Source organism: Lottia gigantea (genome assembly GCF_000327385.1).
Source record: "Lottia gigantea unplaced genomic scaffold LOTGIsca_129, whole genome shotgun sequence".
Classification (NCBI taxonomy): domain Eukaryota; kingdom Metazoa; phylum Mollusca; class Gastropoda; family Lottiidae; genus Lottia; species Lottia gigantea.
Window position 1 is genome coordinate 316,959 of NW_008707410.1, and position 19,987 is coordinate 336,945.

At 34.4% G+C, this 19,987-nt stretch overlaps 4 protein-coding genes across 4 annotated transcripts; all 4 read left to right on the top strand.

The window, feature by feature from the left end:
• The first annotated feature begins 1,900 nt into the window (after positions 1-1,900).
• LOTGIDRAFT_205113 (hypothetical protein) lies at positions 1,901-4,684 on the top strand. The gene is made up of 5 exons (XM_009048823.1): positions 1,901-2,010; positions 2,364-2,475; positions 3,039-3,101; positions 3,460-3,531; positions 3,923-4,684. Exons 1-5 carry the CDS (start codon positions 1,999-2,001, stop codon positions 3,925-3,927), a joined length of 264 nt encoding a protein of 87 aa, XP_009047071.1. The 5' UTR covers positions 1,901-1,998; the 3' UTR covers positions 3,928-4,684.
• Positions 4,685-5,483: 799 nt separating this feature from the next.
• On the top strand, positions 5,484-8,669 carry LOTGIDRAFT_238072 (hypothetical protein). Its single transcript, XM_009048824.1, has 6 exons — positions 5,484-5,570; positions 6,323-6,476; positions 6,748-6,879; positions 7,136-7,271; positions 8,024-8,116; positions 8,455-8,669. Exons 2-6 carry the CDS (start codon positions 6,330-6,332, stop codon positions 8,646-8,648), a joined length of 702 nt encoding a protein of 233 aa, XP_009047072.1. The 5' UTR covers positions 5,484-5,570; positions 6,323-6,329; the 3' UTR covers positions 8,649-8,669.
• Positions 8,670-11,213: 2,544 nt separating this feature from the next.
• Positions 11,214-13,062, top strand: LOTGIDRAFT_172244 (hypothetical protein; the record flags this gene model as incomplete). The annotated part of the gene is made up of 5 exons (XM_009048825.1): positions 11,214-11,372; positions 11,718-11,849; positions 12,106-12,241; positions 12,554-12,646; positions 12,869-13,062. 5 exons carry the CDS (start codon positions 11,214-11,216, stop codon positions 13,060-13,062), a joined length of 714 nt encoding a protein of 237 aa, XP_009047073.1.
• A 256-nt stretch (positions 13,063-13,318) lies between these two features.
• On the top strand, positions 13,319-19,672 carry LOTGIDRAFT_199898 (hypothetical protein). The gene is made up of 9 exons (XM_009048826.1): positions 13,319-13,605; positions 15,106-15,251; positions 16,103-16,264; positions 16,479-16,609; positions 16,915-17,017; positions 17,419-17,553; positions 18,301-18,386; positions 18,855-18,941; positions 19,229-19,672. Exons 1-9 carry the CDS (start codon positions 13,494-13,496, stop codon positions 19,314-19,316), a joined length of 1,050 nt encoding a protein of 349 aa, XP_009047074.1. The 5' UTR covers positions 13,319-13,493; the 3' UTR covers positions 19,317-19,672.
• Positions 19,673-19,987: the final 315 nt, after the last annotated feature.

A 19,987-nucleotide genomic window follows, 5' to 3' on the forward strand; every position in this document is an offset into this window, starting at 1 on the left:
GGAAGTAGTTTTATTATTTGATTAATTAACCAGAGAACAATCAGTGGTCGTACAGACTGGATAACCTCGGAAATTTCCAGGCATTTTACAATAACACGTGTTGCACCCGTCCTTGAGCTTCCAGAAATCCTGGACGTCATACCAGTCTCCTTCGGAATTACAATTCCATGCTCCGTGATTTGGTTTAGCTGGAAAATATGTCATAGTCAATCAAATTAGTATTCAAATCTTGATGTTGTGATCTGACGAAATTGTATTGAAACACTTGAAAGTCATTGAGATATTCACCCAATCAAATACTCTTTTCAAGCAAATTTAACTTCAACACCTTAACTTAAATTTCCTTTTTTCTCAGGTTTGCCATACGGTCAAGGGGACACAACCCGATATTCAAAAAGTGAACGTTAATTACTGTGGTCTGTAATCCTTCTTTTGTTCAATGAAATCTCCTATGAACCATTCGTGGATTGGATAAGCCCATGGTGTACGAAAACATTCGCTTTTAAATGCCAAAAGGTGAAAATATAGAACAGGTGCAACAAAGTTTAAGCAATTTTCCGACTATAACGTTAATAAATTAAAATACAACTATTTTACATTAAGTTTATGATGCAGGTTGGAAAATCAACCCCTTGATGCCACTGGTGGTTTTGGTTTGTGAAGTCAATTTCCCTTTTAGAAAGTCCACATATTGATCATGTTATTTTGATAACCTAATCATCGCTGTAGTGAAATGTGATAACTTACCAAATTTCTTAATGTTACATTCGTGAGCAGTACAGACCATGCCTTGTTCCGTACACCGACAGTAGTTACACCCCTCGATCGTCGTCCATTTTTCTCCTATCAGATATTGATGACGATCGTAGGTACACCTACCAGCGCTCGTTTCTGCCACATAAGCAGCCAGTCCTAGAAAAGAACGATTAAAAAAATGACGATTTAAGAAAAATTCGAGATCCCCCCATTTCTTGTCCTCCCTGTCAATTTAATTTCTCTTTTAAAACCAGCCCTGTCAGTGATGCAGGTAAGAGGGGCTGACATGGAAAAAGAGTCTAGTCGTTCGGATGGGACAATAAACCGAGGCCCCGTGTGCTATAGGCTGTGCACGTTAAAGATCCCTGGACAGTTGGAAATCGAAAAAGAGCAGGATAATGCCGCTGTCCTGGCAAAACTTTCCTCATTGCACCTTGAATGGCGTCGCCAGTCTTCATTAGCCCACATGGTGTAGAAAAATAAGTCGTAAAACTCCATTCATTTCATTTCATTTCTTTTAAAACCACACAAGTCCATTATTATATCAATTTTACAGTAATTTTAAGTAATTGTTTCAATTTACCAAAAAAAAAATTTTAAAATTTACAGAAAAGATTTACTGCGTAGCCTACCTGTAATTAGCAGTGCTACAGTTACTCCGTTCATCGTCTCTTCATGTATTAGAGTGTGGGTCTGAAGGTCAAATATACTTTTTAATGTCTTCTTGATAATAAATATGTTCCAAATTTCACTGATAAGGAATAAAATATGGCCTTGTCAATGGGTAAGGTAGAGATAAATTTAGCACAAACCCATATTTTTTAATTGGAGTGCTCATGGTATAGAGATGCATGTTAAAGATTCCCGGACATGGAAAAATATATCCTGTTTTTTTTCCCCCATTGCAAACAGTATGGTTTTATCTAAATCTAAATCTGGAAACGGTTATCAAATCTTATACACATAAGTCTTTAATTGGCTAAATCTTATCTCGTACCTACACGTTTATTTATTTACTTACATTTTACTTATCACCTAGTAGTTCTAAGTTTTTTACAAATCGAACGCCCCTGATTTGAATGGAGTTATTTATCGAACGCCTATGACTATTCAAGGGAAATAACTCACATTACAGGTCAAAGGTTGTAGTTAAAAACCACGCCATACAAATCAGAACACGTCGCTTGCGGACACCGGGAGCTTTTCTACTTGATCTTGGTTGTACTTTTCTACTTTGTCAAAATGTCGGCAGAAGTGAGTATGATCATCGGTTTAATATTTTGGAACTATTTTATAGTGTTGTCTGATTCTGTGTCAGCCATTTCCATTTCTTATTTTTGATTTCATTTTTATGATCGCACGATAATTTCAAATGTCTTTTTACCACCGAAAGAATTTAGATCTATTTTATTGTTATGATACTGATAGTTGTCAAAAGTTTCATTAAAGAAACTTGCCTAAAAATTCATCAAAGAACCTTTTACATTGGGAATCTGAAATGAGAAAAATATTCCCTCATTCATTGCACATTTGTAGTTATTGTAGCTCGTCTTCATTGGCTGTCCTGTGCAAAAACTTTTCAAATAATCTTCTTGCTTTTTACTTAGTTCACAACAGCAGCAGAAGAGGTGAAGAATTTAAAAGAAAAACCAGCAGATGCAGAAATGTTGGAAATTTATGCTCTATATAAACAGGCTACAGTAGGAGATGTTAATACCAGTAAGTAACAAGGTCCTCTAGTCTAGACATAATTATGATGCCATGACCAATGCCTTTGACAAAATGTTAACAAGATATTTGCTAATAGCCTAGTAGAACCACCATCATTAAATATATAGTAAGTGTGGTTGGATTGTTGTGAATCCACATTGCTTGATAAAAAGAAGCACTATAAAGGTAGTTGCTGTATCAAGGGTTAGAGACTCACCACCTGTTAGATATCAAGTTATATTGAGAGTGATCTATATAGGTTATTGTACTTAAAGGTTCAACATGACCTAATCTTCTCTATCAATTTATTAATGTGGGTCATTTTGATTTAATTTTGATAATATATGTCTACATTCTTTCTTCACCTAGCATTTCAAAGGAAAACTGTGTATGGGGCAAAGTCCATTGCAGTTGGTTAAATAGGTTCAAATTTTTTCTTTCTGTGCAGTGTATTTCTTTTACCCCGCAAAAAAATTAGATAAGGCCCCTTTTAAAAAAAAAAAAAAAAATGACTCTTTATGGCAAGTATGCAAAGAATATTGATGATGTTTGACAATTCTGGTTTATTTCAGCACGACCAGGCATGTTAGATTTCACTGGTAAAGCTAAATGGGATGCATGGGAGGCTAAAAAAGGTAAGGTTTATCTCAATTGGACTTTAGCAGTTAGGGTGACTCATAGAGTAAGACACTCCCTCTCTAATCTTGAGAACTAAGCTTTGAATTTGACATGGGTTGAAAAAGTTACTTAAGATTTTTGAACCAGGTTTACCCTGTCAGTGATTAAGGTCTAGGATTGACATGGAAAAAGTGTATGTGTTTATGTTATGCATATTATAGATCCATTTACAATTGGAAAATTAAAAATAGTAGGTTAATGTTATTGATGTGTCCAAATTTTGCACATTGCAAACTGTGATGATGTACATCTTCCTTGCCATGGAGAACAATACATATATTTTACTTCAAATCTAATATCTTGACTTGTTGACAGGAACAAGTAAAGAAGATGCAGAAAAGGCCTACATTGCCAAGGTAGCTGAATTAAAAGGAAAATATGGAATGAGTAAGTACAGTTTGCAAAAAGTTACAGGAATTCCGACTGAAGCATGGTTGTTACAACACATCCATGTAATTTTGTGCTGAAATAACAATTTTGTTTTCTATGCACATAAAGTTGTTTTAATCAGAAGAATACACTACAAAACAACAGGAAGGAAATTTAGAAGCACATCTTTTTTGCCTATCGTCTTGTCCTCTAAATAGTCTTCAGAAGTACTAAAAATGTACAAAAATTGCCTCAATCACAGATAAATCTTGAATACACTTGAATTTGAAGGCCCAAATTTCCACGTTGAGCTGTAAACTCTATTACTGATTATCTGTTTCTGAGACTAAAGTATGATTGCTCAAACAAATGGAAAACCTGTAATCAAAATATTTTTTTTAAATTTCAGAATAACTGAAGATCTTGGTTTAGTCAAGTTCAAATGATTTTTCCGCATGTCATCTTTTTTTTATTTCACCCTATTTATTTTTTGTTCATTTTTTTTTTAATCATAATCATAATGATCGATTAAAATATCAATTATATCATTACAAGGATGTAATTTTAAAAAGGTAAAAGGTTCATCCCAGTTTGAAAATTAAACAATGTATGTGGTACAGTCCCTTTAGTATTGTGATAGAGAAACATTTGTCCAAAAATTTGCGTAAAAAGCTGATAGAGCTGAATGTCAGCAATGCATAACGTCTAAACTTTGCCAGTACATGTTAAATTGTAGTCGAACATGATGCCCAAATTTAATTTTACAAAGTGACAGAGCTAACTGAAATTTACTCTGCAAGCTAATATAGTGAACAGACAATCGTTTCTCTTAAGGGCAAATCAGTCAATCATGATGTTGGAAATTTATTTTCTTTTTAAATGGTTAAAGTGCTTCTTGTTAATTTTTTTCATAATTTTTCATAAATTTGTTCATGATATAGATTTTGGTCTTATGAAAGCATACTTTTTTTTTTACTTTTTCTATGATGAAATAATAAATGTTATTAAATTCTTGAAAAGAGTAAAATATTTCTTAAATGTTTATCAGTCAACAGCTTTCTGTGTGGATTATATTGTTGGTACACTAGTCTGTCAGTAAATGTGGATAAAAAAGATCACTGTCTCTGTTCTTCTAATAGATTTCATGTACATGTATTATACTTTAGAAAGCATATTTCTTTACAAATTTTTAGAAACCCAATTTGAGTTGTGTCCCTTGGTCTGCCCAATACGTTTGTTGATTGGTAGATGACGGCCGCGTCCAGCAAATGCTGATCTCGCAGACATTCTTTGCTTTCATAGACACATCCATACATTGTGCTCTAAAGATCTGGCAATATTTCTCTCTGCACACTGAATGGCGTTCAAAATGTTTAGAAAACATAAGCCGAAGTTTAGGTTTGCTGAAAACTTAGTCAATCACAATTGTTTGTGTTCATATAGAAGATTTGATACATAATATACCTACAAGGGCCAATCTGGATCTGACTACAGAAATCACAAAGTTACGTGGATAAAATGCTAGAAAACATTCAAATCTCTTCAATGTTTTTTTTTTAGCCGCAGTGAGCTTTTAGGCGCTGGGTTCCAGGGTTCAACCCTGACATAGTTTGCGATAATATCTTTTTTCAATCCGATTTCCCCCTGTTAGTGGTGCAGGTCGGACGGGCTGACATGGAAAAAGCGTCTAGTCCTTCGGGTGGGACAATAAACCGAGACCCCGCGTGCCACAGGCTGTGCACGAAAAAAATCCCTATACAGTTGGAAATCCAAGATGTGTTGGCTGACACCACTGAAAGAGATTTCCTTCAATGCACATTGCATGACGTCATTAGTCTACGCTTTCATTTCATTTAAAACGTATTTAATCGTCCTATTCAAAGGGCACAGTTGAATGAACACATTGTTATTCACACAATAGAGCTCGACAGAGACTGCTATTGACTCCACTGACCTTCCATTCGGCAATCCTCGGCAGTTTTCGCAAAGCAGAGCGCTAGAAGAACTTCAACGGTAATCGTCGGCAGTTTCCATAAAGCTGAATCTGAACTTTTATGGTAAGCGTTTTGCTTTCACGCTAGGCTGTTTGCTATCCTGTATACATGATAACATACTGAAATTTGTTGTTATTCTTAACCGTGGGTGAAACTTTTGCATGCTTTAGTTTTTATATATTTCACTCATTGCACACTACGTGATGCCCGTTCATTCATTTTATGATTCTGATCGACTGTGTGGAATAATGTTCATACTCTCCTCAGCCTGCACAGACTATAGGCTCTAGATATAACATATATTCTATCCTGCAAAATTCTGCAAAACTGTGAACAAAAGACAAGAGGAAAATCCCCTACAGTAAAGGGGATAAAACTGTCCGTAGCTCAACGAGCCATCCGTTGCGCTTACGGAGATGTTAAGTCGTTTGAGGACATATGTAAGCAGACAATTGGATTTTATTTCATTTTCCACACACAATCATGTCTGGCTATGGGCCCTAGATATATTTCACGTTTCAAAAATAATTTTCATCTCTCACAAAGATGTTATTATCACGATAATATATACCATCATACATGTAAGACAAGAAAGACCGGTTTAAATAAGACACTCTCGTCACGCAATTCTTTGACTCGATATTCGCATTCTTCAACTCGGTTTCCCTGTCAAGTGATGTAGATCGGAGAGACTTACACAAAGGACAATGATCTGAGGCCCTGTGCACTTCAAGCTATGCAATGAAGTAGACTTTGACAGTCGGAAATCGAAAAAGATTAGGTTGATGCAGTCTAGGCGTAGAGCTCTTTTTCAGGTTGAAAATGGATGTATCAGAAGATCCAAATTTTAAGACATCATCGGATGGACTTACGCACTGTCGGGACCTCATTAAAGCTAGAGATGGTCTGACGAAAGAGGAAATAGCAAAAACTTTTGACGCTTGGGTTGTTAAAGGAACTTACGAATCGGTAAGGTTTCTCACTCCTGTTTCGAGAATTCATTTCTTGCTCTTTTAATTTTCTATTATTCTTTTTTTCTGGGGATCTGTAGCCGCCTTAGGGGTGGGGGCCCGTGGACCTGATCAACCAGTTTTAATGGTAGTTGAGCCACTATCGGTATAACAAGATAGTTAAATTTTGGGAATTCTTTCAATTGCTTTTTGTTTTAGCGCCAAACTAAATAGACAACTCTAGTTTATGTTTGTAACCGACTACGAACTATATTAATTTTTTCTTGTAGGACACATCAAGGCTGGGCTATGTCGGACCCCAGGTCACAGCCGAAACCGTCTCTAAACTTTATGACGATGTTCAGCGTGAACGTATTAAAATACTCGACGTTGCTGCTGGTACTGGCTTGCTATCGCGAGAGGTAGGTCAAAGCACGTGCATAATTAATGATGACCTATTGATATGCGTTACGCGGTCTTTATCTATATACAGTTAAATGGTTTTCAAATGTTTGATTTCTGTTGTCTGGATGTCAGTTATATCCAAATTTGATTTATCCGACGGATAGAGCTCATATGACATTCAGTTAATCAAAGTTGTCGAAGCGTACCAAGCTTTATATAATTGACTGATATTTTGGCTTTTATAGAGGATGAACATTGGGTTCACTTTTTCAGCTAAGAAAATATGGATTTAAGAATATTGACGGTGTTGATCCCAGCGAGAAATCAAAAGAATTGGCAATGAAAGATGGTCTATATGATAGATATGTGGTAGATTTTGTTGATGAGCATGATCTTGATATTCAATCAGGTAAAGGTCTAATTTTAGAAACTAAGTTAGTTAAATCGGTAGACGGCTGCGATATCAACCTACCGTTTTCTTTTAGTCTTACAACGCTACTGTCGGTACTTTGTCTGCACTTTGAAGAAAAAATTATGGTCAAATTGCTTTGAAATCGATCAAATTTACACGTCACTCAAAGAACAATACCTCCATTAAAATCCTTTAATATAAACACCTGTTTATTTATCAGCGAGTAGTGAACATTTTGGTATTTCCCCAGCCATGTTCTTATAGGCCATCAGTATTCCAATTGGCTGTCACAGTAGTTCATGAACACCGATTGTCTTTCTTTAAGGACTGGTGCAGGTCGTGTAAGAACTTGAATAGAATTTTGAACAAAATATATTGGAAGCATGATATTAAGTGTTGATTGGTTCTAGTATATTGACAGAGGTTATTTACGGCGCATCAGATGACTATTTTCAGCGATTCGGATCATTAAATTTTCTTCTGGATCTAAAATCTCGTCAAACTCCCGAGACTTGGGTACAACTAGGGGGCATACTGACTTTATGGGGGACAACTAAGTTGGTCGAGATTCAAACTCTGGCAGCTCATATTTTAGTGGAAACACATATAAATACGATATTTTCAGATTTTTTAGAAATCAAGAGGGGGTGCAAACCATTTTTCTAAGGGGCCAAATGCCGTGTGCCCGAATAGGAACTGAAAAGTATGGCGTAAAATATCTTCTACTTACCTTTTCGTTTTTTTTACAGAGTATTATGATTGTGTAACATCTTCAGGAGGATTTTCTATAGGATTAATGTCTTGTAGTTCAATAAAGGAATTCATCCGAGTTGCTAAAATAGGTAAAATTGGTCTTTTACCCAGTGGCGGAGCCAGGTTTGCGTCCGAGAGGTGCCGAAATATCTGAGATTGCCCGAATTTCTAACCTAGTTATGAGATTTTTGCCCCCCCCCCCCCCCCCTTTGGATCCGCCACTGCTTGTACCTTTTTCCAATACGGAATCTAAACTTAACAACGTTACTCGTCCAGTACTGGATTATTATCGCGTGAGGTAGGTCCATGCACACGCATATTGAAAGATTTCATTATTCCTTTATTCTATGTGGAATTAATTAGTTGAACGAATCCCATACCAATTAGAATAATAACACGCTGTTTAAAACTTGTACCTTTGTTTCAGGTGGTATAATATGTTTCAGTTTGACAAATTATGTTGTAACTGCTGGTGAAAAGTACATGGACAGGTTCGAACCTTGTCTGGTGCAGTATGAGGACTCGGGTGTTTGGCAAAGACTCAGTAAAACTCATGTGAAATCCTATTACGACAATGCTCCTGGAATAATTTATGTTTTTACTAAAATAAAATCTTTATAAATATGGTGTTTAATCTTTCCAACACACCTAGAGTCTTTATTTGTCTATTTCAACCGATATATTTATCCATTCTGACCAGGCCAAATTGTTTGGAAAAAGGAAAAACCCATTAAAAACAATTTTTGGCCCTTTGGCGCAGGCGACTTTAATTGTATACCTGTCATTGACTAGTATCTTTCGTCCAAGCTGTACGTAGACAAAGACGGACTGAGTGATAGAGGACATTTAAAACTAATGCAATGCATAAGAGGGCAGGAAGTTGAATTGTTGTCCGTTTTGGCATTTGGCAACATGCAGAGAAGATGCGGAAAGGGCCATCATTGCCAATGTGCTGAATTAAAAGGAAAAATCAATGTTTGATATGACAAGAGTCGTTCGGTGGAATACAACGAAAGAGTGAGAATCAGTTTGCTAATTCACGCAAGGTTGTTATTACACCTCGGAACCGAGTGGCTCAGTTAACCTGATGGTCAAGGGGTCATATGTCAATTTAAGATGATACCTTCGGATTTTTAAACCCAATTTCACCTTTGTCACTGATGCACATCGAAGTAGCTGACGTGGAAGAGACGTTTAGATGGGACAGTAGGCCTAAGTTGTAAATCCATAAAAAATTTAAAATAGATAAATAACCCACGGATTACTATGACTTATTTCATTTTATGATCTCTCAAGCGTAGTGACACATAATGAATTTTAAAGACCGGTAGATCTTGAGACCAAGAAATATATTTCCCCTTGTAATTTGATCCAGATGATCCACGTGATTTCTAATTTAAATCCTAAGATAACAAAAAGTAGAATCATCTGTGCGCTATGTTCTGTAAATCTAATTGGTCGGGAAACTTGTAATCCTTTACTTATCAAAATTTACTAAACAGGATTAAAAGCCTTGATTTTCGAGGCCGAAACTGACCTTGAAATTAAAGAGGAATAGGTTGTTGGTTGGAAATGAAGGTTTATTGAATTTAAAGGCTCCTATTTGCATCATTTTGATCTCCTGTCTTACATTTGTAACAAAAAAACAGATCATGACGTCACTCTCACAAATACCATTTGACCTAAAAAAAAAAAGAAGCTTGATATGATATGCATACAAAGGCCAATTGTACCATAGAAAATAACATTTTGCCAACACTTTCTGTCATGTAGTTTTTTATGATATTTCGTACGTTAGTGCAAAAAAATCTCTTTAAAACGTTAAATTAAGGCCGTCACTTAATGACTTGTAGACAGCTATTGACCCCAATAGCCTACAATATATATATATATAATGTAGCCTACTGAATAGTAACCTTCTCTACACTTAGTGTGAAGCTGTTACCATTATAACAAAAAACAGTTGTAATTGTAACGATATTCTTTACCCTTTAAACAACCAGGTATGTATGCTTTAGTTTTTATATACATTACATTTCCCTCATTGCACACTACAAGATGTTAGTTTGAACGTTGTGATGAACCATGAACAGAAAGGGGATTAGACTATATAGGTATATCACTTTTCACATTTAGTATGAGTAATATTCTAACCTTTGTTGTATTGGATTGTATTGTTGTATTAACACTGACAAGATACAACCAAATCACTGCATTTATAAGTATTCGTGATACAAAAAAGGTGGCTATTGCAGTCAAGGTATCAGACGAACTTCGTAATAGTTTTACATTGTGATTAGGGTATCGGGAACACGAAGTATATTATATTCGCACTTGACATCTGAATCTTAATAACTTTTACACAAACCGGATATGACGTTTGGCCATTTGAACTTAACCTATACATAAGCAATTTCTGTACAGCAAAACATGCTGTGTGTCTGTTGCATATAAGAAATACTAAACCATATCATTACAGCTGGAAATTATGTGACAGAATTTTAACTATTTATTCAGAGTTTTACTTGGAATAAACATGTAAAATTTTAAAAAAGATATTACTTCAAATAAACAAGATTAAACCTCTTCTATCTCCCAACCTATGAAATTTTATTAAGCTCATTTTCAATCCCACATTGACTACTGCTCCACCATTTGAGGTTGTTGGTTTATAAACATCCGTTATCCACAGACAGTTCTAGAAATACTTATATGGGACTACTTGTATGTTATCTATATCTATGCAATTTTATCCACATAATTAACATTTCAACCAATACCATATCATAACTGATACTCTTTATTTTTCGCTCTAATTAATATTATATTATTATTATTATTCATAAAATTGATAAGAATCCCATCTGACACCCAAACAATTTTACTCCTTGACGCTTTCTGTTTTCATCCCGACATAGGCCAAGATAATACCTTTCTTCAACCAGTGATGCAGATTGGATAGACTGACATTGAAAAATTCCCCAGTCTTTCGGATGGGACATGGATCTGAGGCTCTGCGCGCTACATGAAAAACAGGCTAATGCAGTTGTGCTTGTAAATTTTTCCTTATTGAACACTTCATTGTGATGTAATTATTGTGTAATATAGAACAATATGATGTATACTCAATTTCACTGCATACATAAGTTCTGTTATAAAGATATATCAGTCTATTTCAGATTAAAAATGGCATTATCCGAAGATAAAAATTTTAAGAAATTTTACAAAACATCGCCCGATGGACAACTGCACTATCAGGACGCCATTAAAGCTAGAGAAGGTCTGACGAAAGAGGAAATAGCAAAAACCTTTGACGCTTGGGTTGATAAAGGAAAGTACGAATCGGTAAGGTTCATCTCCTGTTTCTCCTGTTCAGTGAGTTCGCAAGCACTGTTCACCTATTACCTCCCTTTTCAAACCTACCCAAGCTTCTGATGGAACATTTTATATCCGAAATTATAAATGTCGGCAGCATTTTATGAGCTCTAGTCACTATCTAAACTGGAATTCAAGATGAGGATGTTATATCCGAAACCCCTGTCTGTAACATGAGGTGTAAATTGAGTCATAGCTTACTAGCATGTACTTTCAGTTGCTATTGTATGTTTCAAAAATCAAAAGGTCTGTTCTAGTTTATTCTTGAAACACACCGAACATGCAGTGACAGACTAACCTAATATTTCATTGTAGGACACATCAAGGCTGGGCTATGTCGGACCCCAGGTCACAGCCGAAACCGTCTCTAAACTTTATGACGATGTTCAGCGTGAACGTATTAAAATACTCGACGTTGCTGCTGGTACTGGCTTGCTATCGCGAGAGGTAGGTCAAAGCACGTGCATAATTAATGATGACCTATTGACATGCGTCACGTGGTCTTTATCTATATACAGTTAAATGGTTTTCAAATGTTTGTTTTCTGTTGTCTGGATGTCAGTTACATCCAAATTTGATCTATCCGACGGATAGAGCTCATATGACATTCAGTTAATCAAAGTTGTCGAAGCGTACCAAGCTTTATATAATTGACTGATATTTTGGTTTTTATAGAGGATGAACATTGGGTTCACTTTTTCAGCTAAGAAAATATGGATTTAAGAATATTGACGGTGTTGATCCCAGCGAGAAATCAAAAGAATTGGCAATGAAAGATGGTCTATATGATAGATATGTGGTAGATTTTGTTGATGAGCATGATCTTGATATTCAATCAGGTAAAGGTCTAATTTTAGAAACAAGGTCAATGCACAAGCAAACATTTTTGAACATAATATACTGGAAGCTTAATCTAAAAAGTAATGCAATATGGATGTGGGTGTGCTGTTTCTGTAGGATTATCCACCAGGGCTTGCCCCGGTCTCCCCTACATCGCATCTGAAGCCGAAGCCGAAGGCTGATTCCAACCTCGGATAGTCGAGGTGCGGTGTATAGCGTAGGGAATTAATGATATTGGCGTATTTAGGCGGTAATTTTGGGTCATGAAAATGGCGTAAAACTTAATTCATTTGCATTTTGTTTATTTATAGAGTCTTATGATTGTGTAGCATCTACAGGAGGATTTGCTGCAGGATTGATGCCTTGTAGTGCCATAAAGGAATTCATTAGAGTTGCTAAAATAGGTAAAAATGGACTTGTCAGTCTTAGCTACTGTGTCTTAAACAGGAAAGATTTTCTCTGTTTCTCTTGGAGCGCTATTGGTGTCCATTTGGATAGGAACAGCTTGTAGACTACGAAAAGACTATAGACACGGAGATTATTATGGATTATGACAATTTGCGTCGGTCAGAAGTATCGTATTCGTTTAAATATGAACTCTGTGTATAGTTTGACCTTTATTTCAGGTGGTATGATATGTTTCAGCGTACCAGATTATATATACACAGCGTGTGAAGAGTACAGGGACAGGTTCGAACCCCGTCTGGTGCAGTATGAAGACTCGGGTTTGTGGAAAAGACGCAGCAAAACACCTGTGAAATCTTACCTCGATAATGCTCCTGGGACAATTTATGTTTTTACTAAAATTAAATCTTTATAAATACCATACCATGCTTATTCTGTCCAACACAACTAAAGTCTGAATTTGTCTATTTGAGCTAATAGAACTCGACTATGGGTGAATGTCCAGTGTCGGCTCCAGACTCCAGGAACAAATAGGGGGAAATTCAGATCAGTACTAGACCTAATGTCATAAATCCAAAATGAACGTTTAGACGCCAATGTATATCACATTATCCAAAATGATATTTTAGACGATAATAATCCTTTGAAAGGTCAAGGCCATCAAAGGGAGGCTACTCGGAAAAATGATTGATTTTTTTTTATTAATTAGCCTACGAGTTTGTAGATATCCGTCTTTTTTTCATGCAATGGTTGTTGTTTCAAAACTTTCGACAGTTTAGGTTAAGTTAGTTTTCTAGAACAAGATTGTCATATAATTGGGTCCTGACAATGTTATAATTCGAAACAATGTGTGAAGTTAAAACTTTTGTGAAAGATTTTCACGATGAGGATTCTGTGAGGGACATGAAATATAATTCACTGGGGAACACTGGTATTCAAGTTTCAGATATAAGTTTTGGTGAGTTAAACAAAGCTGTTAGTATTGGATGATCTATCTGAAGAGTTGTAAGTCAGTTTTATAATGTAACCATTGATTCAGAAGCCTGTTACCCTTTTTGTATAACCTACCATTAGTACAGTCAAGTAACCTAATTTCGTGCTAACCTTTTTTTTTTCGTGCATTTCCGGAAAGGATTAATAATTTACCTGTGTGACCTCTGCATTTGCTTGTTTTGATAAACATGGGTTATCTGTACAATGTCAGCTAGTAAAATGAATCCAGTAGTTTCAAGCAAGGTAAAATGTATTAATGTATACAGTGGTGTAACCTATTTTCGTGGATATAAGGATTCCACACCGAATTTCGTCAAAGTTAAAAAAACGAATTTTTTTTTTCATGTCTTAGAAGTTTCCTCAGATATTCTACAAAATAATTAAAATTGGTTTATTTCGATTTTCTTTATGAATCCTTCACTTTGACCCATATTTCATGAGCAACCAACTCGGCAACGGCGGCAGAATGCGTCACCTATTTTCGTGTACAATGTTTGAACTATAAATAAGTCGAGAAAAACACGTTGTATGAATACCATGTGGTATAATTAACTTCTCTTAGTATTTGTCTTTAATATCAATTCATTATAACTAGTGACAATTCCTTCAAAGAACCACGATTTAAAAAAAAATAGTGACTGACAAAATAAGATACGTAGTGTGATTTATTGCTAAAAGTCACTGAAACAACATAAGAATATGGTCCACTTTGTGTTCCATAGAAATTTTCTGCTGACACGGAATCCGCTAGTTGATCGCTTGACTTCATTCGTTGGACTACATTCTAGCAGACGACACTTGGAATTCCGATTACAGCTAGGGATTATAAGGAAATTCGACCGATAGAAAATGGTGACGTTTGGTAATAAGTGTAATCCGCCATTTTGTATTTGTCAAAGTACACATTAATATATTTACCATGCTTGAAACTACTGAATTCATTCTACTAGCCGATATTGTACAGAAAACCCATGTCTATCAAAATAAACAAATGCGGAGGTCTCGCAAGGTCGCTCAAGGTCGCTCATGTAAATTATTAAACATTTCCGGAAATCCACGAATAATAGGTTTCCACGAAATTAGGTTACTTGACTGCAGTCGGGATGTCGAATTGTTATATGCACGAAAATAGGTTACACCACTGTACTAATCAAGGTTCACCTGCCACATATTAATCAAGTCAGATAATTGAGAAGATGCCAAGAGATGCCAGCTCAGAGATGGTTGAGAGGATCTTCTGTATTGTAAAATATAGATCTAAATTTAACCAGTTGTAAGTTAAAATTGTCTATCTGATATTATATTTCTGAATAGTCTTCCAAATATGGCCAATATGATGTCAGTTGGTAGGATTTCATGGTAAAATGCTAACCCTTTCAACAATAGTAATACCACCAACATAATTAAATGAGATGTACACCATGTTCAAAAATTTAATGAATGATAATTTTTTTGTATATTTCAGGTGCGTCTCCTTTGGCGGGAGTTTTTATGCCTACAGAGGAAGTGGAATCCATCAAAACAGTACGAGAGGCCTTGAAACATGGAATCAATTATATTGACACAGCACCTTGGTATGGTCAGGGCAAGTCTGAATCAGTGCTGGGAAAGGTATGAATGATATAACAAAATATACTTGACAGTCCAACTGCAGAATCAGAATCAAACATGATAGAGCTTGACATTGTTGGGTTTAATTGATAATCACAAAAACCTGATCAATTGGTATATATACAATACATAGAACAAGGCTGATCTAAATAATATACAGTGGTGTAACCTATTTTCGTGGATATAAGGATTCAACATCGAATTTCGTCAAAGTTAAAAAAACGAAAACAAATTTTTATGTCTTAGATGTTTCCTCAGATATTCTACAAAATAATTAAAATTGGTTTATTTCAATTTTCTTAATGAGTCCTTCACTTTGACCCATATTTCATGAGCAACCAACTCGGCAACGGCGGCAGAATGTGTCACCTATTTTCGTGTACAATGTTTGATCTATAAATAAGTCTAGAAAAACATGTTGTATGGATACCCAGTGGTATAATTAACTTCTCTTAGTATTTATCTTTAATATCAATTCATTATAACCAGTGACAATTCCTTCAAAGAACCACGACTTTTGTATTTGTCAAAGTATACATTAATACATTTTACCTTGCTTGAAATTACTGGATTCATTCTACTAGCTGATATTGTACAGAAAACCCATGTTTATTAAAACAAACTAATGCAAAGGTCGCTCACGTAAATTATTAATCATTTCCGAAAATCCATGAATAATAGGTTTCTACGAAATTAGGTTACTTGACTGTATAAATCACAATCCCAAGCCCAAAAGTTGACTAGATTGACATTGAAGCAACACACATGATAAACAAATTAGCAAGGTCTTCTGTTCTCTAATAAGCTCCAGTCTATTTTTTAGTTTTGATACATGAATTCTATTTTTCAAGGCACTACAAGATATACCTCGAGAATCCTATTACCTAGCAACGAAAGTCGGTCGCTATGAGTTACAGTGGGATAAAATGTTTGATTTTAGTGCTGAAAAAACTAGGAAGAGTTTCGATGATAGTTTACAACGACTTGGTTTAGATTATATTGATGTCATACAGGTATGTTACTGACTCTATTTTCCTCATTGCACACTGTATGTTATAATGTCATTATGTCATCGTAAATAATTTTATTAAATAATGTGTTTCAACAGTTGTTTCATTGTAAGGAAACAAGATGCATTATTTTAATTCTGAAAAGTAACACAGATAAATGAAATCTGCTGGTAAAACAAATTTTTGACTGTATCTCTCAATTCTTTCTTGATTTCAGGTCCATGATATGGAATTTGCGCCTGATTTAGATATTATTATTAATGAAACCTTGCCAGTGTTAGATGAAATCAGGAAAAGTGGTAAAGCCAAGTTTATTGGAATAACAGGCTATCCTCTTGGAAATTTTAAGTAAGTTTTGTCTAGACTAGAGAGTGAAAGACAACACTGCGCTGAGTGTCAGAAACCCTGGCCAGGGCATGGTATGAAAATTGTACTGTGAAGATTTTGGAAATTTGAAAAGAGTAGGCTATTGTTACTATTGCTGCTGATTGCAATTAAAATACAGAATATTATTAGTTTTCTGTCATGTTCGTGTATTTTGATATTGAATAACAAGCACACATCTACATGTTAAATATCCGAGGCTGTATTTTGGAAATTGTCTTCATGGCATGTATATTCCTCTTGTATTTGATTTTTGATTTAATTTGCAGGAAGGTTTTAGAGAGAAGTTCAGTCAAGATAGATATAGTATTAAGTTATTGTCATGGAGCAATGTATGATGATTCTATCACTGAGATTATACCTTATTTAAAGGTATGCTTACTCTTTTTAACTGGTGCTTGCAAACTTACCTGAAGGTCCAAAAATTAATTCCTGCATTTTTTTATAGAACTTATAATCTTATCTTTGCACTCTTGTCAGTACATTAAAGTTGCAGAATTTTTTTTATTTGAATTGGAATATCAGCTTTTAACAAAGGTGATAATTATATATTTACATTTCCTTGCTAATGTCCTACTCTCTTACTACTTTCATTAGTAAATCAGATTTTATAGATAAATTTCATGAAAACAGACATATCAGCTTCAATAGTACTGATAATCTTAGAATGAGATGCTTTGTTTTAGGAGCAGACTAAAGCCAGTGCCACCTGGCACACAGTTGGTAAAACGAATATTTAGACGACTATATTTCTTTATAGTTTTCCATTTCAGAGCAAGGGTGTTGGAATAATAAACGCTGCTCCAATTGGAATGGGATTATTGTCCAATCAAGGACCACCTAAATGGCACCCAGGCAAACCAGAAACCAAAGAGGCGTGTCAACAAGCAGCCCAATATTGTCAGGTAGTAGTAACAGGATTTATAATTCTTTCAAGTAACTATAATATTATACTCATATTAAAGCTCCCAATGCATATTTTGGATAAGCAACCAATCATCAGTAGCGCTGGTTGATAAAACCATCTTTATTCATTTATATTCCAAAGTTTTTACTTTGTGATGTAAGGTATTACACTGTAAAATTTTTATAGAGTGAAATGTTGAAATGTAGTCAACTAAAAATACGTTGCCAGCTCAAGAAGAGAGTGTCAAGATTTATCTTATGAAAAATTTTGATCAAAAGTAAAAGTTTAATTTTGATCAAAAGTAAAAGTTTCTTTCTTTCTTAATGATGGCAAACTATTTGATTAATTAGTGTTTCTAATGAATTATCATGTATTCTTAATCATGTAATGATGTTATTATTGCATATAATTAAGAGTTTTGACCAATCATAAATGTACATGTATGTACAGTCTGGATAAACAAAAAACGACGTTTCTTGATCGGTCACTCATTAGAATACTTCTGGTAAATCTCTTCTAATTTAACAAATTATGAATTAATTATGGACATGTGAGACAAGCTGGTATTTTTCCAAGTCATTAGAACACCTCTACTTTCTATTAATATAAGTATTAGCATTTTCATTTTCATAAAAGTAAGGGAACCCATCTTTAACACAAATTTGGATAACAAGTCCATCGGCATGCATTTTCATTTTAGTAGAGGTGGATTGTTTGAGTTTATATATATTTATTGGCAATTTTCTAGGATAATGAGGTAGATATATGTAGACTAGCTATGAAACATAGTTTAAACTTACAAGGTGTTGATACCACTATAGTGGGCATGGAAAGGTATGTGTCTTGCCTTTATGTTATGGCTGCAGAGAATCAGAGAAATCTCCTTCCAAACATGGCAGAGAGGGATGGAAAAATGTGTTAGAGTCCAGCGGGATTACTTAGAAAACTAGTAGTTATTAGTTATAGTCTCAAAATAAATATTGACACCAGTCCTGAAACATTTCTGACACTTCGTAAATAAATAATTAAAAATGTAAATAAATATATAGATACCGTACATAAATAAAAAAAATGATATTAAATACATAAATAATAAATAGTTATATTAAATATTTTCATTGTTAAAATAATTCTCAATACATGTAGAGTGATATAGAAATATTAAAACAGAACAGAGTTTCATGCTGTGTGGTCATCAGCCAACTGAGTTATTTCAGCCTGTGTTCAATGAATAATAATTAAATAAATGAATAAAAAATCAATTATAGATAATTTAGTTTGTAATTTTGAATTTTACTGTAGATGTGAAGTAGTAGAGAAGAATTTTATAATCAGAAAAACAGATTTAACAGAACATGAGAGACAGATTTATAATGATGTTATCAATAAGTAGGTCAACATTTTTATTTTATGTTCATTTATAATAGATTGTTTTTATTAAAATCTGCAGCTTCCACAAATGACTGTACATAGACAAAAACCATCATGGGGAGCATGATTATTACCAAAAAAAATAATTTAAATCTTGCCTTAAAAATCAAGAATTTTTTGTAGATTTATGAAAAGTCTGAAGATTTTTATACGTCCACACATAAAATGGGCGTATTTTGTACTTTTTTTTCTTTCTAATTTGTTCATGTAAAAAAGTTGTTAAAAATGTTTCTTGTTTTTTGTAGATTTATGAAGCCTCTGAATAATTTAAACTGGGAAGGAATTGAAGTTGAACATTATAATAAAAAAATAGCTGCACTTCAAAATCAGTAATGATTGACCAATGACAAGCTGGTATCCTTATTTGTTATCTTTTAAATGATTGACCAAGGACCAGCTAGTAGACAGAATTCCTTCTCGATCAATTAGATTCCTTCAAACAAAATATTGCGGGAAAATATTTGAATATCCAGATGCACACTTTTTAGTACAAAATACTTTTTCCTGATAATTGAGTCTTAAAGTTCACGGTTGAGTTCTTTTCATAAAATGCCCATTGCCAAACAGCTATTATATAGTTTTCAGAAAATGAAAGGGAAGAATTTCTTCTATAATCTTTAAACCTCATCAGAATATTCATATTTATTTGAAATGCTAAGGAGTGTTATTAGTAATGACAAGAATATGGGATCGTGAAAGCAACGGATAGATAGATGGAAAATATCTACTGTTGCTAAATGAACATGCTGGTAGAAGGGATCTTTGGAGAACCTTAGTTGTTATCCTGATAAAATGTTTGTTCCTCATTATTCTAGTCAATCTAGTAATAAATAGATATGGATCATCTAAAAAAAAAAAGACTGTAGTTCAGAATGATATTTTTTTTTATTCAGTATTTGAAAAAAGTTCATCTCATGCTGTAGAGTGTCAGTAATTGTAAAGTCTGTGGATTATTGTTGTTGAATAATATTTGATAGTTATATTTTGTCTTTATATAGAGTTTT